The 17,311-nt window shown below is 40.1% G+C and overlaps 2 protein-coding genes across 2 annotated transcripts; both read right to left on the bottom strand.

Moving 5' to 3' along the window:
• Window positions 1-2,313: 2,313 nt before the first annotated feature.
• Window positions 2,314-5,637, bottom strand: fpgt (fucose-1-phosphate guanylyltransferase). The gene is made up of 4 exons (XM_053430861.1): window positions 5,424-5,637; window positions 5,141-5,308; window positions 4,800-4,892; window positions 2,314-4,265 (listed from the first exon to the last, which is right to left on the bottom strand). Exons 1-4 carry the CDS (start codon window positions 5,491-5,493, stop codon window positions 2,872-2,874), a joined length of 1,725 nt encoding a protein of 574 aa, XP_053286836.1. The 5' UTR covers window positions 5,494-5,637; the 3' UTR covers window positions 2,314-2,871.
• Window positions 5,638-8,111: 2,474 nt separating this feature from the next.
• acot11b (acyl-CoA thioesterase 11b) lies at window positions 8,112-17,160 on the bottom strand. Its single transcript, XM_053430862.1, has 16 exons — window positions 16,942-17,160; window positions 15,246-15,444; window positions 14,519-14,588; window positions 14,092-14,152; window positions 13,892-13,993; window positions 13,664-13,799; window positions 13,397-13,550; window positions 12,451-12,570; window positions 12,194-12,332; window positions 12,007-12,062; window positions 11,217-11,283; window positions 11,029-11,112; window positions 10,568-10,704; window positions 9,256-9,387; window positions 8,957-9,083; window positions 8,112-8,838 (listed from the first exon to the last, which is right to left on the bottom strand). Exons 2-16 carry the CDS (start codon window positions 15,433-15,435, stop codon window positions 8,695-8,697), a joined length of 1,719 nt encoding a protein of 572 aa, XP_053286837.1. The 5' UTR covers window positions 15,436-15,444; window positions 16,942-17,160; the 3' UTR covers window positions 8,112-8,694.
• Between the last annotated feature and the right edge of the window lie 151 nt (window positions 17,161-17,311).

The raw sequence follows: 17,311 nt of genomic DNA, 5'->3' as shown, positions 1-17,311 counted from the left end.
TCTACTGTTATAGTTCCCTAATAATCTGAGTAGAATCGGTGTTCCCAAACTTCTTATATCGTGCCTGACAAGCATTTCTCACAGCAGAAATGCTGACCTGTCATTTCTATTTACTAATTAGTTAATCTAACTCAGCAGAGCACATTTCTTTCGAATCTACATATTCTTACACTCATAGTATATTATATTATCTATTGTATCGTCAAATACTTACTTATACTTATACCCGTGCTATATATCATATATTATATCATACTCTGTATATTCTTTGTATATATAAGTCTATATACACATATTTATACATGTGTACATGTTATTATTATTATTATATTTACTATTATTATTATATATACTGTTGCTGCCATTATTACTATACTGCTATTATATTGGTATAATTACTATCATATATAAATATATATTATGTTATATTATATAATATATATACTGTACTATTTTTTTATATACTGTCTAACAATAACATCACCATCATATCATCAGTACTATTACCATCATCTGCCACTGCACCTTATCTACCTATTTATCTTGTGTTTCTGTTTTTTATTCTTTCTACCTCAATATTTTTTATTTTATTCTATTGTATTGTATTTTATTGTATTCAAATATACCGACTGCTATGACGACTTAATTTCCCTTCGGGGATGAATAAAGTCATCTATCTATCTATCTTGCCAAGTATCAACTTAAATTCAGTCAAGCTGCACACACTCATGCATAGTTCTCATTTATTTTGTGGTTTATTCACTCTGTAAGCATGTCAAATGTCCCAAACACTCGCAGATGGGAAACAGAACGGTACAGGGGACAATATTATGAAACACAATAGTTACTAAACAAAACAACAACAATAAACAAAGAACAAGGTATGGACAGACAGACCGAAATACAGAAGTTACATGATTTGACTACGCACACACTCAAAGAGAGTGAGGAATAAATAGGCAAATTGTTTAAAAATCAGAAAACAACCAAATTTGAGTATTCTGAAGGCCGACAGAGAAACATTTAAGCTTTTTAACAAACTTCCTTCGATCCAAAGGGGACAATAAAGTCTGAGGTCTAATCAGAGCTTCCCAGTGAGTAACTAAGTGTGTAATAAACAAAAATGTAGTTTTAAACAATGAGGAGAGTTAAAGTTCTCTCTTGGTCCCCGCCCAAGTTCCATGGAAATTTGATCAGTAGTTTTTACTAACTTGCTTGGCTGCAGTAATAAATAAACTGTAAGGAGAGAATACATGACTGTGGCCTGTGCCTCATTCTGTTCTAAGTCAATAGGGCTGTCCATGTAGAGCAGAGTGCAGACGCTCCGTGTCTCAAACTGGTTTCTCCACCTCTGCTTGCAAACCTAAAGAATGTACCATTGAATGACTCATCCCATTACCTCGGGTGAAAAAAGAAAACTGCACCCATGTCAACAATGAAAGACTGTGTTTAAAAAAGGGTAACGCAAAAAACAGCTTTTAAACAAATCAAGTGCAACTCAGGGGGCTCAACAAGTGATTCACAAAATGAAAGACAAAAGGAAGAATTTCTTAAAGAGTGAGGCAGTGGAAAAGTTTGATCAAAGACAGACGAATGAAGAGAGGTGGCTGCTGGTAAGGTCATTGGTGCTGTCGCAGTGGCAGTCATAACAAAGGATTCAATCGGATTTGGTTTCATTTTTTGTCTTCCTCAAGCATTTTTGCGGAGGAGGCAGAGGAAATTGCCTTTCTGCTTTACTTTGAACCAATGTTTTCCCAGTCTGTGTCTTCTTCCTCTTCCTCTGACATCGCGGGAGAGCTGCTGCACAGATTTGCCCCCTTGTCCTTCGCCGTGTTCTTATTTGTCTTATTCTTTACAGACCCTTTGAAGAGTTGTTGCAGACAAAGCCACTTCCCTTGGTCTTCTCCTGTTCTCGCTCCTCACTCAGTTCCATCTACAGGCAGGGATGGGTGGTCTTTGGGGAGAGATGCTACAGGAAGAGTGAGTTAAGCCCAAACCGGCAATTGTTTTGCATGTGTCTGCTTTCTTTTAATTAGATGTAACTATACATATTGTTGCTAGATATGGACGAATCTCCAAGCAGGCCTGCTTCAGCAATAAAAGAAGTAGGCCTACATTTCAAAACATCAAAATACATGATCTACTCTTCAACACAAGTCTTTCACAGGAGTTCTGCAACTGTAAAAGGTTCTCTTCTGCTCGGTATCAAAGACCACAAAACTTGATATTGATGTAGAAAACTGAAAATGGAATAGAAGTTGGAATACAGAAGTCAGAGAGGGATGTAAGTATAAATTCAAACAGTGCACAAGATCATCTTTGTCATGTTAAAGTTTTAATTTCAATTTTTTTCCCACATCTTGAAAAAGATACCTAATAAACAGTTAGACAAAAATTTGACATTTTTACAGATTGATAACCCAAAAATATACGAAAACTACATATACTTTGGGGTCTGTCAAGCAAATCATTTATATAATTTGTTTATAGACACAGCAATGTTTATTTTAAGTACCACAGTCTTCATATTCGGCATATGAACAAAACACACATGGTTTTACCTCGGGATATTAGCTTAATAAACAAGCTAAGCAAATTTTTTAATTGTATTTATTTTTAATCATAAAAATATATGATTCTGTGTGTTGAGGTTTCACTGATACACTTTCAACCGCTTAAAATGTATTTAGATTTTTCAGTTTGGCCCATGTTCCATCCGCTAACATGAATAATGCAGGGTTTATGACATGTACTGCAGTCAGTCACCAGGGGGGCAAACAAGATGATTTGGCTTCAGTTTTTGGGGAGCTGTCATGTTGTCCATCTTGATATACAGTCTATATTTGACATAATCAGTCAAACGTAACAGGTTTAACTGTTCAGATTTCTCTGTGTAATGTCATTATACAGGCCCGTCCGGAACTCCAACATTTCCTCCAGGTTCTTACTCCGTAAACACTCCTGCATGGAAAGCAGCTCTGCTCCTTTGGGCGGGGGGATCGTGGAGCCACTCAGCACGGCCTGCAGCATTTCCAGAGACGATGAGAACGAGCTTTGTTGATCTGAGCAAACAGGAAACAGACAGGCGTTCCATAAACTGCAGCTGGATGAGTCACCGGAGAACCTAAGCACCTCGCTCTCCATCCCCCAGCTGCAGAGGCACTCGGCCAAGTTTAACCCAAAAAGCTGAAGCTTGTCCACGTGAGCAGGGCCCTCCACGCTGTGCTTCAGGTTGTCGTTCATCCCAAAGGCGACAGTTACAAACCCAGTGGTGCGGTCCCCAAGGCTCACACACAGTGAATGCATGAAGACCGCGTCAGGCACCGAGAGGCCCGGAGCGACCCAGCAGCTGCTGACGATGGAGCCCTTGCCTACAGACGCTCCCGCTCCCAGCCTGGAGTACTCCACCACCGATCCTGCTCCCACAGAGCAACTAGGATCGAGGACGCTGTACATAACACAGCAGCCAGAACTTTCACTCACATGCAAGCTGAAGGCAGACGACAGGAGGCCCAGCTCCCTCCTCAGAGCCACGTCCTCCGTGAGGTGAAACAGGTATTCTGACGTGGTTCCAATGTGATAAAACTTGGAGTTATTGAGGACGATGACATTCAAGGGAGTCCCCTTTAGGAGGTGGAAGATCTTTTGTCGGATTTCGACGAGTCCTCTCTCCTCTTTAGTGACATTTGCGGTGTTGCTGGTGTACTCGATCGTAGCTTTGGGTCCGAGAGCTTGAAGAAAGTCCCCGTATGCGTCTATCTCACACTGCAAAGGCTCCAGCTCTTTCAGCAGGTTACGAAGAGTCTTCGTAGTTTCAAAGTCGACATAATAGGTGCTGTCTGTGTAAACAAGCTCATCGGAACAACCGCTCTGCCTCTTGCAAACAGCACCACACTCTTGCATTTTCTTGATGCTTGGTTTGTGCAGGAAGAGCAAACAGGAACTGTTCTCCATTTCCGAGTGAGTCGACTGTTCACATGAATCCAACACAAAAACGCCGTGGGTGGTTCCAATGGACAGTGGGGAGGGGTGGGCCAAAGCCGTGAAACCAGGTCTATCAAACCTCACATGTTCATCCTCTGCGATGCTGTACAGCTCTATGTCATCGGCGCAGGTCACCAGAACGCCAGGCTTCATGTGAGCTGGGAAATCCACGTACATGGCCAGTTTGAGCTCCAGCATCTGGTAGAGAGGGTCACCCAGCGGCACGGCCGTGAAGATCTTACCCAGGGCGCTGGCATTAGGCAAACGTTGACTGAACCCTCCTGGAGGAATAAGACAAGAAAAGTGGGAAACATCAGATTCAGTACAGCAGGTGTTTTATCTAAAATGACTGAGCAGATACAGTGAAACCTTAACATTCGAATAACTTTGCAACAGGGAAATATATTTTATAAACTTCATCTTCGATTAAGAACTAACATTAGATGTATTTGGAGTGAATGGAGCCAGCAGGACAAAGCATCTCTTCATTGCAGCTGCTATTACACAATTCCTTCTATATTTGCATGTCATTTAGCAAAAAGCTGATCCAGAGCAAATGTTGCATTTTAATGAGAAACTCCACTTTTGTATTAACATGTTTAAGTACCTTGATTGTAAGATCACTGATAAAATACAATAATGCTGTAATAATTAACCAATCTCTCTTTATATATCTAAATGTCTTCTTTCAAAAGTTTTGAGTTATGTGAGATTTGGAGATTTTTCCAGGAAATTTTTCCAGGAAACCAAAAGTAGAATATCTAAATGTCTTCTTTCTAAATATCAAAGAACAACAGTGTCTTTAAATGTCCAACCTGCATGAATCAGGATGACTCTCATTGTGCTCAGAGCTTTGCCATAGAGGTCGTCCAGCTGCTGCAGAGCGTAGAGAGTGGAGCCCCCATTCCCTGAAAAACACAAAATCATAAGAATAACCAGTGATCAATTCAAAGAGTCATACATAATACTTATGAGGATGGTTACTGTGATCACACCTGTGAATTGTTTCTAACTTATCGTGCTATGAAATGTCATGATTAATTTTCTTATTTTAAAAGATGTTTCTCATGATGACGATGTGAGGACATGTTGCTCCCACGCAGCCGCGCACTGAGGACTGTGAAGGTATCACTGACGAGGCGCCTGATTCCCTCACCTACTTTGGATCCAGGAGGATCAGAGAAGACCTGGTACTGGATCCCCAGAGGAAGCTCTCCTCTGTGGACCTTGCCCCGGACCTGCAGCTCGTACGCGGCTCTCTGACTCTCATCCACCGCGGTGAGAACCACCACGTCCCAGAACCCGGCGCCCTGCACCTCTCGACCTGCAGCCGGGACCACCGAATAAGAGGAAGAAGAAAAACAGGTGTTAAAGATAAAGAGTGGGAGGGGCGGGTACACGGACATAAACAGGATCTAAGAGACGTAAATCCAACTCACCCCTCAGAGAGTTGAACCTGTTTAGCTTCGCTCTGGTTGAGATCTGTAACTTCCGGTCACACTGCGTCATGATGTCTCTGTAAGTTCACTATAATGTTAAACACATAACTTCATCTATCTCTATATAACCTTGTGTCAGACTCTCTGTCTCTCTCGCTCTCTCTCTCTCTCTCTCTCTCTCTCTCTGTGTGTCTCTCTGTCTCTCTCTCATACATCCGGGTTCGGTCACATGATTCGTTTGCTGCACGACGTGGGCGGGGCCGAACCCGAGCAAGGTCGACCTACAAATTAAAAATAAATAAATAAACACATTTATTGAAAATAGTTGAAGTTGTCCTTGTGTTTATACGCTGGAACTAAATATGAGTTGTTCTAAAAATAAAATAAGCTTCAGTTTGGCTTTCTGCCTAAATTTTTTTTATATCTTTTTACATCTTTTACAAGAAAATAAAACAAAAAATGCACCTATTACAACAGTATTTTGTCAAAATAATGGTGGACAAAAGCAAGGGATATGTACAAATAAGGCTAAATATACCCAATAAAATAAAAACAAATAGAAACATATACAAAATACAGGGACGTGTAAATAATATTCAATTATAAAAAGTACCTGGAAAATGTGCAGTTCCACAAGATGATGGTAGAGTAATTACATGGTATGATTATAATTGCACAGATTTTAAACAAACTGAGAACAAAGCTGCCATCAGTTGCCTCTCAAACAAAGGGCTCCATTCTTTAAAAAATAAATCTGTCACAGCTGAACGTACAAGTATCACAAAAGTCAGTCAATTCTATGGTATTTAAGATGACTCAGACAAGCAGCCATCTTCAAACACACAGAGAAATGTTTTCCCTGAGGGACTTAGTCTATTTTTAAAGTAAATATTTCATTAAATAATTTTTTTATTCTTTTAATTGCATCTAGTTAGTCTTTTCCTGCATGCACTGACAGTGGGGCCCTATTGATATTGTAAGGATTATTATTATTATTATTCAGGCAAATGAATTGGCTTTTTAAGGGCTTTAACATGCTCAAATTCAAGTGGTAACAAATACCTGGACCCAAACATAGAGATGCCATCTTTACTCAGGTCAGGACAAACAGGAAATCTGAATAGTTCATGCAACAGACTGCATTTTGAGTTACTGCACAGGAGTACCCCAGGGAAGTCGTCTTAGCCCCCATCTTTTCTCATCAATTAATAAAGCAGTGTTTATATTTTTACATTAAAATCTGACAATTAATGCAACTGAGGAATAAAATAATCAGATAGTTTTGTTATGTTAAAAAAATCTACAAAGTACATCATTGGATTGTAAGCACCTGAATCTTCTGTCTACCTTTGCACTAGCACTTTTCTAAATTGTCATAGGCACATTTTGAATGTATACAATATACTTTCTATCGACACCATCAGCATCAGTAATATAAAATATATATGAAACAAATCATTACATCATTGAGCTACATTCGCTGAGTTTCCATTTGCTCTAATTAGGTCACCACAGACATGACGTGCGCTGCTTTCTAGGACTTTGATCAGAGAGGAAGTGAGTGTACAGAGGCTCATTGTTAATTATTATCATTATTTTATTATAATTTCATCCCCTATGCTCAATGTGAGAAAAAGCATGTCAACTGTAGCATTTTTTCTTTCATTTATGCTGTATGAGAATTTTGTATCTAAATGTAATCTTGCTCAGTGATTGTTTAAAAACTGTCAGTCACACAAAGTCAGTCAATTCAGCCAGTGTCTTCCGAGCAATATAATCATGGAAATGCATGAAAACAACTGTGTAGAACAACAGCATTATGGGTTTATGGATCCTTAGTGTAATTCATGAAAGGTCATTCCACCAAAAATATTTTTAAGTCCACATATGTGGAACAAACTCGAAGAGAAGAGAAGTAGACTCTGATGTTTGCCACTCCCTTTCATAAATCAGAAAATATTTTTTATACTCTACTTTTATGTCATATGATTTTATTTATTTATCTTATTTGTATTTAATTCATTTTAATTTCTTTAAATGGTTAGTTTTTGTATTTTCTAATGTTGCTGTTGATGTCTTTTATATCTTATGTCAATCACTTTAAATTGCCATGCTGCTCAAATCTTCTCTCACTCCACATATAACCTTGCCTTGAAGACAGGCATCAGGTTACTGACTGTGAGAATGTGACACATCAGACCCTTTGGATTCATTGATCAGGATCATTGATTACTGCCACATGTCCGACTGTATTTCATCATTTATCTGAAGTTGGACAGAATACTATTTTATGACTGCAATTACCTTACACTCTCCTTATTTTAATGTTCCCAAGAAGGAGTGTCAGCATAACAGGATGATTATGATCATCATTATCAGCACAATGCATTGGGAAGAAAGCAGAGCTACAACTCTTATCAGCCCCAGTTAGAGGCTTGGTCTCTGACTGGTTCACTGAGGACTCTGTTGTTCTCCTGCACCAGACCTTTTGCACCTATTGCAACATAAAAAAAAAAAAAAATCAGCGGGATATGAGTTCAGGCTGCATTTGTGTTTTTCTTTCTTTCATAAAAAAAATCATTAAGGAATGGTAAGAATGCAGGGGTGAGGGAGATGAAGACCAACACAAGAGCTCAATGGGCATAATCCACTGGTCTAATGTGTTTGTTTCAGTTAAATCAAGACAGCTTGTCATGTGACATACTTGGCCATTTAATGTCTGCACATTATACAATCAGTGCAAGTACATTTATTCAAAACTACAAATCGTCATCTCAAAATAAAACAGCATCAGTAAATGTACATCTTAGCATATATCTTAACGTTTATTCAAATAGATTAGAAACTAGATTCAGTGAGGTAGAAGATTATCTACAGCAAAAGAAGCTGATTCAAATTTTTTATTACGTTTTATCCTCATGTTAGATTGTGTGAAGCCCGAACGTGTCAATAAAACAGGATAGATAGATTAGTGGGATCATGTTAAATAACACAACTCTTTGTACCAAAATATGATTCACTGGCCTATAAATGATATCGCACATATGGTTTTCCATGATATATTCACTCTAATAAAACTGAGAGAGGCTCGAAACATTGTGAGCTGTTTAAAAAAAACAACAGAAACCACAAATCCATTGCTGAGAAGAGGGAAAGGCTCAAATACATTCAACTACGGCATCTTTAAGAGCATAGCACCTCATCAGCAGAGGTGAAACGGGAGGAGAGATGATCCCGATTCCTCATACTGATGCCGTTGTGCTGTTGTGGGTCAGGGGGCAGCCGGGCCGTCCTTGTTGGCCTCCAGGAAGCGACTGCAGGAGGAAAAAGTGCTGGAAAAGCTGGACGAGAGGCCAACGATGTCAGTGGAAATGTACGGGAGGACACCCGGTGTGGCCTGGTTGTAGTAGGTGATCTGAAACAAAGAACATTTGTGGGACAGTAAGCCTTTGCTTTACCTTTGAGTTACAGTGCTGCAGTGTGCTGATTGCAACAATGCGAGCTGAATTGAGTGACCCTCTCGTCTGGCCAACCTTAGTGGTAGAACTGGAATCGTCCCAGATTGAGAAGCCGGCGCAGAGCACCTCTCCCCGGGTGTAGTCATGAGTGGGTGGGTGAGTCGGCAGAGTGACAGACCGCAGAGCGATCAAATATGGGTCCCTGAGAGGGGGGGGGGCGAGAGCATCATGAGACTTTATTAAAGAACAAATGCGGGGGCAATAATGTGACAGCACTGGAAGCATAAAAACATAAGATGTTATGGTAGAGAAAATCAAGACAGAGGAGAAGAGTGAGGTTATTATATAGTTTATTATGTAATAGATTACTACACCTGGCATCACATGGTTTCCTCCTGGATGCCAGTAAGATGAAGTCCGTCCCTTTGGCCCCTTTGCCAACAGACGGAGTAGTGACTCGATACAGAGTGTCCTCCTCATCTGCCTGGTTGATCAGCTCACACTCCCTGCAGAGGACACACAGCATCAGCACTGAGCTGCACGTCTCACACACTCTTCACCATCACCAAAGACAAGTAAGTTACACAGGAAGTTACTAAACTAATGATCATTCAGTAAGTGTATTCATTCAAACTGTTTGTTGCTGTTTTATACTAATAAATCAGGGCGGTCTCTGGACATTTTGGTTCTCTCTACTTGATTCAAGCTATTGTATAACATTTATTTCAAATATTATTGAGCTTATGTTCGGTGTCTTGGCATCGACATCTTGTGTCAGCGAGTCTTTCCATGCACATTTATCCCTCTTATGTATTATCATGGTGTTAATCAAATTCAGGATATGACACATGATGTACACAGAGGTTTCATATCTATAGCATTGTTATCTAGAATGGTAGCAGAGAGGAGCAGGGGTTATCTACAGGATACTTTCACTAACAGCTGTCCTAATACTATATTTTTTTTCAATCTAATTGTTCGTAATTATTTGACTTTCAGTGTGAATTCAGGCCCACACCAAGATAAGGGATATCAAAGTGTTTTATAGCAGGAAGGTCAGGAAAAGAGTCAGAATCAGAATCACACACCGTTTCACTCACAATTAAGGAAGTTACAGAAGCAAAATGACAGATGTAGCAACAAGTAGCAGTTTCTTCATAATCCAGCATCACCATTTCACTCACAATTAACAAAATCACAAACTAACGGCAGGGCCTACACCTAAAGCTGGTCCTAACCCTTGGAATTTACTTTCTCCTGTTGTCAACAAATACCAACAATTAAATAACATCAGATACATCATCCTGCCATAAAAATGTTAACTAAAAGCATCAACATGTATATGAATCCACTGCTGAATGCCGTCCTCAACAAATAAACAGTACAAATCTCCTTCCCTTCTCTTTCTGTTGAGTTTGCTACAAACTAGAATGGCCACAAGCTATTTGAGGAAATTGTTGGGCCTTTTTTAACTGTAACTATATATTTCTGAGCAATTTTTAACTAAGTTAGTTTTCAGTAGAAACCCATGGACCTGGGGATGAGATCCACATGATGGTTTTGGGCCTTTTTATACGATTTGTTGAATAACACCCGACTTCTTTCAAGCTCATTCTGCTGTTGAACCGACTTTAAGTTTCTCTATGTCCGATGATGCAAAATGTCAAATATGTGCACGTTACTGACTCGTAATGATCACGATCCCACTCTTTTCTCCTCCTCAGGTCTGATAAGAGGTGGAACGTCTGCTCTGCTGAAACGTTGACGTGCATCTCCACCTTGAAACACAGCGTTTGATTTTCCTCCAGTGTGTACAGTCTAACCTAAGGAATAAAGCACATCAACAACAAGGAGTCAGTGTCTCAGTCTAGGATATATTCCACATTTTAAAAGTGCACAGGTTGAGCTTGGTGTTATGATGAGATAATGAATCTGGTAAATGTGCATCTTTTGAGAATTCTGTTTTTCAGGTCTTTATCTGCTTCAGGCAAAGTTTCCAGACTTTTTCTGATTTATTCCACAATTTAATTAAAACTATTTTGAGCACAGCCTCTGGTCCAAAACAACACAGATCAGAATTCATGGTGGAATCTCTGAAACCATTCAATAAGCAGCATCCTGAACAGAAGTACAAGCAAAACACTGACCTTATTTTTCTCCGACGTCAAAACCCAGTTGTTTCTGGTGGCCATTAGTTTCAGTGCTGATACATTGTTGTAGCTCAGGTATATCTGAAAAAACAAATGCCTGTCTGAACTCATATATTAAACAGTGGCTGTGTCTGAACAGGATTACTGAACATCTGGGTCCCTGTTTTCCAGATATTACTGGTTACCTTGTTGCTTGGATCCCAGGGCACAGACAAGGGCACTTCAGTTTGCTTGCAGGAGATAATGTATTTCCTGCAAACATGAAGGGCAGCAATGAAATACAGAAGTCTGGGACAAGTTTGAAAACCTGGCATTCATACAGGGGGAAAATAATAAAGACCATCAACGTGACCAATATCGACCTTTTCATTCTAGCTCCGCTTTGATTCCACACAAAATGTTGTTGTGAAATAGTCGAATACAGGTTATACTGGAGGCGAGGGTTTAACAGTTGAACAATGAACTTATTATGACTCTGCACTAGAGTGTGCTCAGCTGTGATGTGCTGCTCTGCCAAGTCATGTGCTGCTGCTGGGGATTGTACACAATGGATTCTGTTGCACGACACTGGAAAAACTAGGCCCCAGTGACACTGCTTCTATAACACTTTTATTACTTTAACTGCATTTATATACCATAATGGTTTCTGACATAAGTGTTTTTTCATGTATTTTTGGTGCTGTTGTGAGTACTTTACTTTGGGATGTGCTATTGGTGTTACAGTACTGGAGGGACTATTTCTTCAATCAAATGTCAGTTTTATTTATAATCCATATAGTTCTAACAATCCATCTACCTTAATAACCTTTCAGGAACTGTCTTAGTTTTAAAAGAAAAAAAAAACATTTTTGCATTTAAGCCAAATTTTAGACTGACCAAATTTTACATATTTACAATAAAGCAATGTAAACCTTGTAGAATATCCATCACATTCTAAAAAGAGCAAGAAGTCATGGTTTCCATTGACGTCCTAACCTATCGAGCCGAATCTTCTTTCGTGCTATGGCCTCTTGATAACGCCTTTTTCCATCCTGTGAAACACGCAAGAACAAATTATAGCAGTAACACCACACAGATCCTTATTATGTGAACTTTTCCTATTTTAACTCTACACTGTCCTACATACACGACTTTCTGTTAAAGACAGCCACAAAACACTCACCACAGGCTCGGGCCGTATGCGGGGCAGTGTGCGTGGTTTCCTGTCACTGTCCAGCACCTCAAAGGTCATGAAAGCACTATTTATATGACGCAGAGGATCTCCGCCCTTATAGGCCTCAGCACACACTCCCACCTCCATGCTAGAGCACATGCAGGCAAACACATACACACGGATGTACAAGGAAAAACACATGGTAAGTGGGTTGAAAGTCATTTGCTATTTGTGTGATAAGAATCTGTCTTTATGTGGAGACTGACCTGTGCTTGAAGCTGTTGTTTACAATGGCTTTCAGCACCAGTCGGTCACCGATGTGGGACGGGCCACGGAAATGGAACATGTCAATGGTCCTCAAGGTTGGGTGTGCGTTACACAAGCGACTAGATCAATATAGAGGGAAACAATTATGGCCGTACAGTTGAATGCCTTAGTGAAAATGCTGAAAATACAGTATTCTGTTCCTGATTTACGTTGTTAAATAATGGCCAGAAGAGTTTTGATGTTAGGGTGAAATTGACTTGTGACCTCGTAGATATGAAATAAGATTTGAGAGATCAAAGTGTGTCAGATTGAGCATCATCTCTATCAAACTTCATGAGATATATCGTGTTCACAAGAGCACAATGAACGAACGTAAAGCTTTTGGCCACGGCTGTTGTTGGAAGGAAGGAATAAAAATCGAAAGGTTTTGGTTCTTTGTCTCCCTTGACCTGATTACAAACATGCTCCTGGAAAACTAGGAATTAAGTGAATAATTTAAAGTATATCTGTTGGAGATGCATTCATTTGATTAAGGTGAGAAGATTTATACCACTTATATCAATGTTGTAAAGATGAAGCTACATACAGAAGCCTGCTTCGACTCCATAACAAAACCTATGACACCTTTCAGGACTTCTAAAGCTCAATTACAGGTGGTGGGTGGGCATTGTGTGGGATTTTTTTGTGTTGTGCAGTGAGTCTTTGGTGGTTTATGAAAAAAACTAAAAATCAAACATGAGCCAAGATACTGGAATTCAGTGCTCCTGGTCAAGAATATAATGTAACCTGCTAATTCATGAGCTTCAGATGAGTTGGGAAGTGGATTTGTTTGCATGGAAGCAACTCCCTTGGGTTTCTAATATTTGAATCAACCTAAGCAGGCAAAACTTTATTTATACATTTCATTCCAGGTGCAACAAGTTTTTGTAAATACTGGGACCATACCATGCTGCAATCGTAGCCACGTTCTCCATCCAGGCCATGATCTGGCCCCCGAATGTGCTGACTTGATGATTGGCGTGTGGCGGTAGGACCAGCTCTACGCTCTCCACTCGTGTCCGCTCAGCTGGCACGGCGTTCTGGTACTCCTGGCATTCTCCTGATGAGAGAACGGAAACCAGGGAGCTGTGATCAGGTTTTAAATGGTGCAGACGTCTGGCATATAGGGCTACGTTATAGTAAGCTTGTGTGTGTGTGTGTGTGTGTGTGTACCCAGTTGAGCTGTGCTGCTGCTCAGTAGATCTGTAATGATCTCAGCATGGATGAGCCTCATCCTCCTCCTTTCTGCTGCCAGGCTGTACTCCATCTGCTCCATTTGTGTGCGGGGAACCACCTGCTTCAGTTGTACCTGTTAACAAACACACACACACACACATCAAATCCAGGAGATAATGAACACACATTAGAAGATTGCATTTGGGTCCATATTTGGCCTCTTACCTTTCCAGCTTCGGTTCGTCTGGCAACAAATGTGCCGCATGCATGACAAACCTTCCACTGCCTGTCCGTGTAAAGGTCTTCACAAGTCACCAGGATGCCAACCTGAGAAGAAAGGAATCACCACATTCGTTAAATTTTTTTGAAAAGTTCCACATATTGTATGTTCATTATCCTGACACCAAAACACTAGGTCCACCAACCTCCATACTGGACGTGAAGGCCCTGTTGACCTTTGCGATGATGTTGACGACCTTTCCCACCCTGGAACAGACACACACAGATTCTTCTCTTTACTATCAACACACAGCAGCGATTACACTGCAAACACAGTGTGAAAGCTTCGTGCAGAGAGACGTCATGTTCAATCATAAAGACATCGATTTTAACACTATGCTGCCCGTCACTGCAAAAAAAACTTGAATCAATTAGGATCAATTTATAAGATTGGTATTTTAAATAATGAATTTAATTAACACATATGTGGTCTCTACAAAAACTGAGAAACTTGACCAACATTCCCACATTTCTTTGTCCTCCCCCTCAGTGTGTGCAATGGTTTCTGTCTCTGCGACCCATTCTCAGTGGGAGATACACCTTGTCGGAGCAGCACTGAGGATAAGTCCTTACCCAATGGTGTGTTCAAAATGGATGTCGTCCACGGAGGCGGTGATACAGACACAGCCTGCATGTCTCTCAGCTGGAAAAATAGCAAAAATACTATGAGAACAAGCACAAAGCAAAAGCGCATCTGCAGGTTGGACCTCAGACATGGAGGAATTTAAATGCATTTCATTCATCACTCATCCCTAGAGATTTTCTTTGCTGTCTATTATCATAATTAGAAAACCGATCATGTGTGTGTGGAGCTTAAAAATCAGTTATTGACCTCAAGCAGCTGTTTTCACAAAAATTGTAATTCCAAGTGCCCATCTAGTTTGTCATAAATTAGAAAAAGTTATTTACGAAAGTGATAAAAACTCCTGGATCAGCCCCTTAATCCCCATTACAGCAAAACTTAAAGGGTTCTTCTCAGCCTCAACCATCCCTCTATGAAGTTTGGTGGAAATCATCCTGTGGATGAAAACATAACCTCTTTGGTGGAGGTCAAGATTAAAATGAATTATCAGCTATAATAACCTTATCACATTTATCAATATATATCTCTCTCTATATATATAAAGAGAGTGATATATATAACAACTGTTCCATGCAGTGAAGCTAAGATGTGAGAAAACCACAGTTTCTAAATAATAATTTTGCTTTTCGTAAGTACTGTATTCATCAGCATTTGTTTTGCGAATTGTGTGGTCCTACATCCTGACAGCTAATTGCATTGATACAGCCGTGTTCCTACCAGATAAACAGGCCGTGGAGTCCATCCACTTCAGCAGCTGTCCGGCGCTCAGCTCCCCACAGTGGTTTGCGTGGCAGGGCATCACGATCTGACTCATCTTCACTTCCGTGGGGTTTCTGTAAACCTCCCCACTCTCCTGGATGAAGAGAGAGTCCAGCACCAAGTGGACCTCCTCCCCCTCCGACGTCATATCTCACAACTATGCAGAAAAGTGGGTTTCAGCAGAACCAAGACACTTATTTATCTCTGTGATTAATTATCTCTCTCACCAAATAAGTACATATCTCTGAGTCCAACATCAACAAAACTGTTGCCTCAACAACAATGTTTATCACATATGACTGGAACCGGAAATCAACCAATATGAGCCTTTCACAGACATTTCACTGATATGCTTGTCAAACTTATTTGGCAGAATAAACAGTGGAGAAAAGATTAGTTTATTTTCTCAATTCAAGGTCTATATATAGTATTTGGTTGTATTTGTGTTTTTTGTTTATTTGTACAAATATATAATAAAGTTTATTGGTAGACTGTAAAATGTAAAGCCTCAATTACATTTCTTTGTCATGAGAGTTTGATGATGACATCTTAGGAATCACTGCCCTTTAAAAAAATATATATTTATGGCTGATATGTGCATCAGAAGTGTTTTACTCTCATCAGACATAATGGTGTGGTCTAATCAGAACATTCATCCATTTGTAACTCTTACAATGACTGGCAAGTCTTTTAATACCTTAAACTAGACGAAGCTTCTTGTTGTTTGCTGCTTTCAAAATCCATGAGGAAAAAAAAAGCAGCCTCAGTTTGTGCACTGATCCTTAAAATCTGAAACATGGATGAAGCTAAAACCACCTGCTCCACGTTTAATTCTGCAAACTTCTCCGGAGAACTCAAACCTGCTTTTTTGGAATAAAGCGCAGAGCACGATTTAAAAAAAACTAAAAGGTTTATCTTCTACCACCATGTGATACTCTTCAAACAAAAAATATAAAAAAAACGTTAAATTAAGTTGGCAAATTAAACAAATAGGGCCTACTTGTTCCAATATTAACATTAAAACATCATTAGAGAGAGAAGATGAGTGATGATTAAAGTCAAATCAGTCTGACATTCACTCTGTTCTTTTTCACCTTGTGGTTAAAGGGGCTGAAACACAAAACTTAAAGTATTGAGTCAGAAGCAGCTCGATTAAAAACAAATCACATATTTGTAATGTGGACACCCACAGATTTAGATTACTTCTAAATCTGAAAACTGCACAGTCAGTGTGAACCGGTGCTGCAACACGAGACGCTTTAAATAATCTGCACCTCAGTCTGTGGTTTGAGGCATTGCTTAACATTTCTCTCCCAGGATAAGGGGGAAATGTATAAATGCCTATACTTACAGCCCTTTATGGCACTGCCCCTCCTCTATGAATAGTTCCACTCTACACACACACACACTGTTTAACATGACAGTAACTTCTGCTCCAGTGGGACACACATGCGGTCAGTGGTCACCTGTCCTTCTTCTTATCCAGCCAGTGACCTTTAAATTGACGTCAGTACATAACAACGCTCAACACGAGCTGCTGCTGTAACTGCAATCTCCCAGAATAAGAAAAATGCCATGCAGCATCAAAGACTGTTATTTACTCCACAAAACGAATGAGAGGTAAACTTAAAATACACCAGATACAAGCACTTACCCGAGTAAAGAGTCCACACAGAGTCAGGAAGTGTCAGAGAAACGTCAGCAACCAAATACTAACACTGGCTGAGAGCTGCACACGAGACTGAAGCTCCCCACATTTCAGCTGTTCCTCATCAACACTGCTTTACACACACACACAACCACACACATACACACACCCAGAGCGGCTTTACTGAAGTATTTCCCCACTGTCTGCAGGGAGGGAGGGACTGAGAGAGAGAGAGGGAGGGAGAGAGAGAGAGAGAGAGAGAGAGGGCGAGAGACCATTCCATGTACAGGCCTGTGGTATGTACGCGTTTTTAAGGTGGATCTGAAATCACCTCAGACTTGGGGATTCTATTTAATGGCTCATCGTCATCAGTGAG

The sequence above is a fragment of the Pleuronectes platessa genome, chromosome 9 (genome assembly GCF_947347685.1).
Source record: "Pleuronectes platessa chromosome 9, fPlePla1.1, whole genome shotgun sequence".
Taxonomy (NCBI): Eukaryota; Metazoa; Chordata; class Actinopteri; order Pleuronectiformes; family Pleuronectidae; genus Pleuronectes; species Pleuronectes platessa.
This window is presented reverse-complemented; position numbering and strand designations above follow the sequence as displayed.

Excerpts from the sequence above, each read along its gene's own strand:
- fpgt (XM_053430861.1), bottom strand. The coding sequence starts at position 5,493 with ATGACGCAGTGTGACCGGAAGTTACAGATCTCAACCAGAGCGAAGCTA. Across the intron at positions 5,309-5,423 it reads CAGGTTCAACTCTCTGAGGG|GTCGAGAGGTGCAGGGCGCC; the intron begins GTGAGTTGGATT and ends TCCCGGCTGCAG. Across the intron at positions 4,893-5,140 it reads TCCTCCTGGATCCAAAGTAG|GGAATGGGGGCTCCACTCTC; the intron begins GTGAGGGAATCA and ends TGTGTTTTTCAG.
- acot11b (XM_053430862.1), bottom strand. The coding sequence starts at position 15,435 with ATGACGTCGGAGGGGGAGGAGGTCCACTTGGTGCTGGACTCTCTCTTC. Across the intron at positions 11,284-12,006 it reads AAGAAGATTCGGCTCGATAG|GAAATACATTATCTCCTGCA; the intron begins GTTAGGACGTCA and ends TCATGTTTGCAG. Across the intron at positions 9,084-9,255 it reads AGGAAACCATGTGATGCCAG|GGACCCATATTTGATCGCTC; the intron begins GTGTAGTAATCT and ends CCCCCCTCTCAG.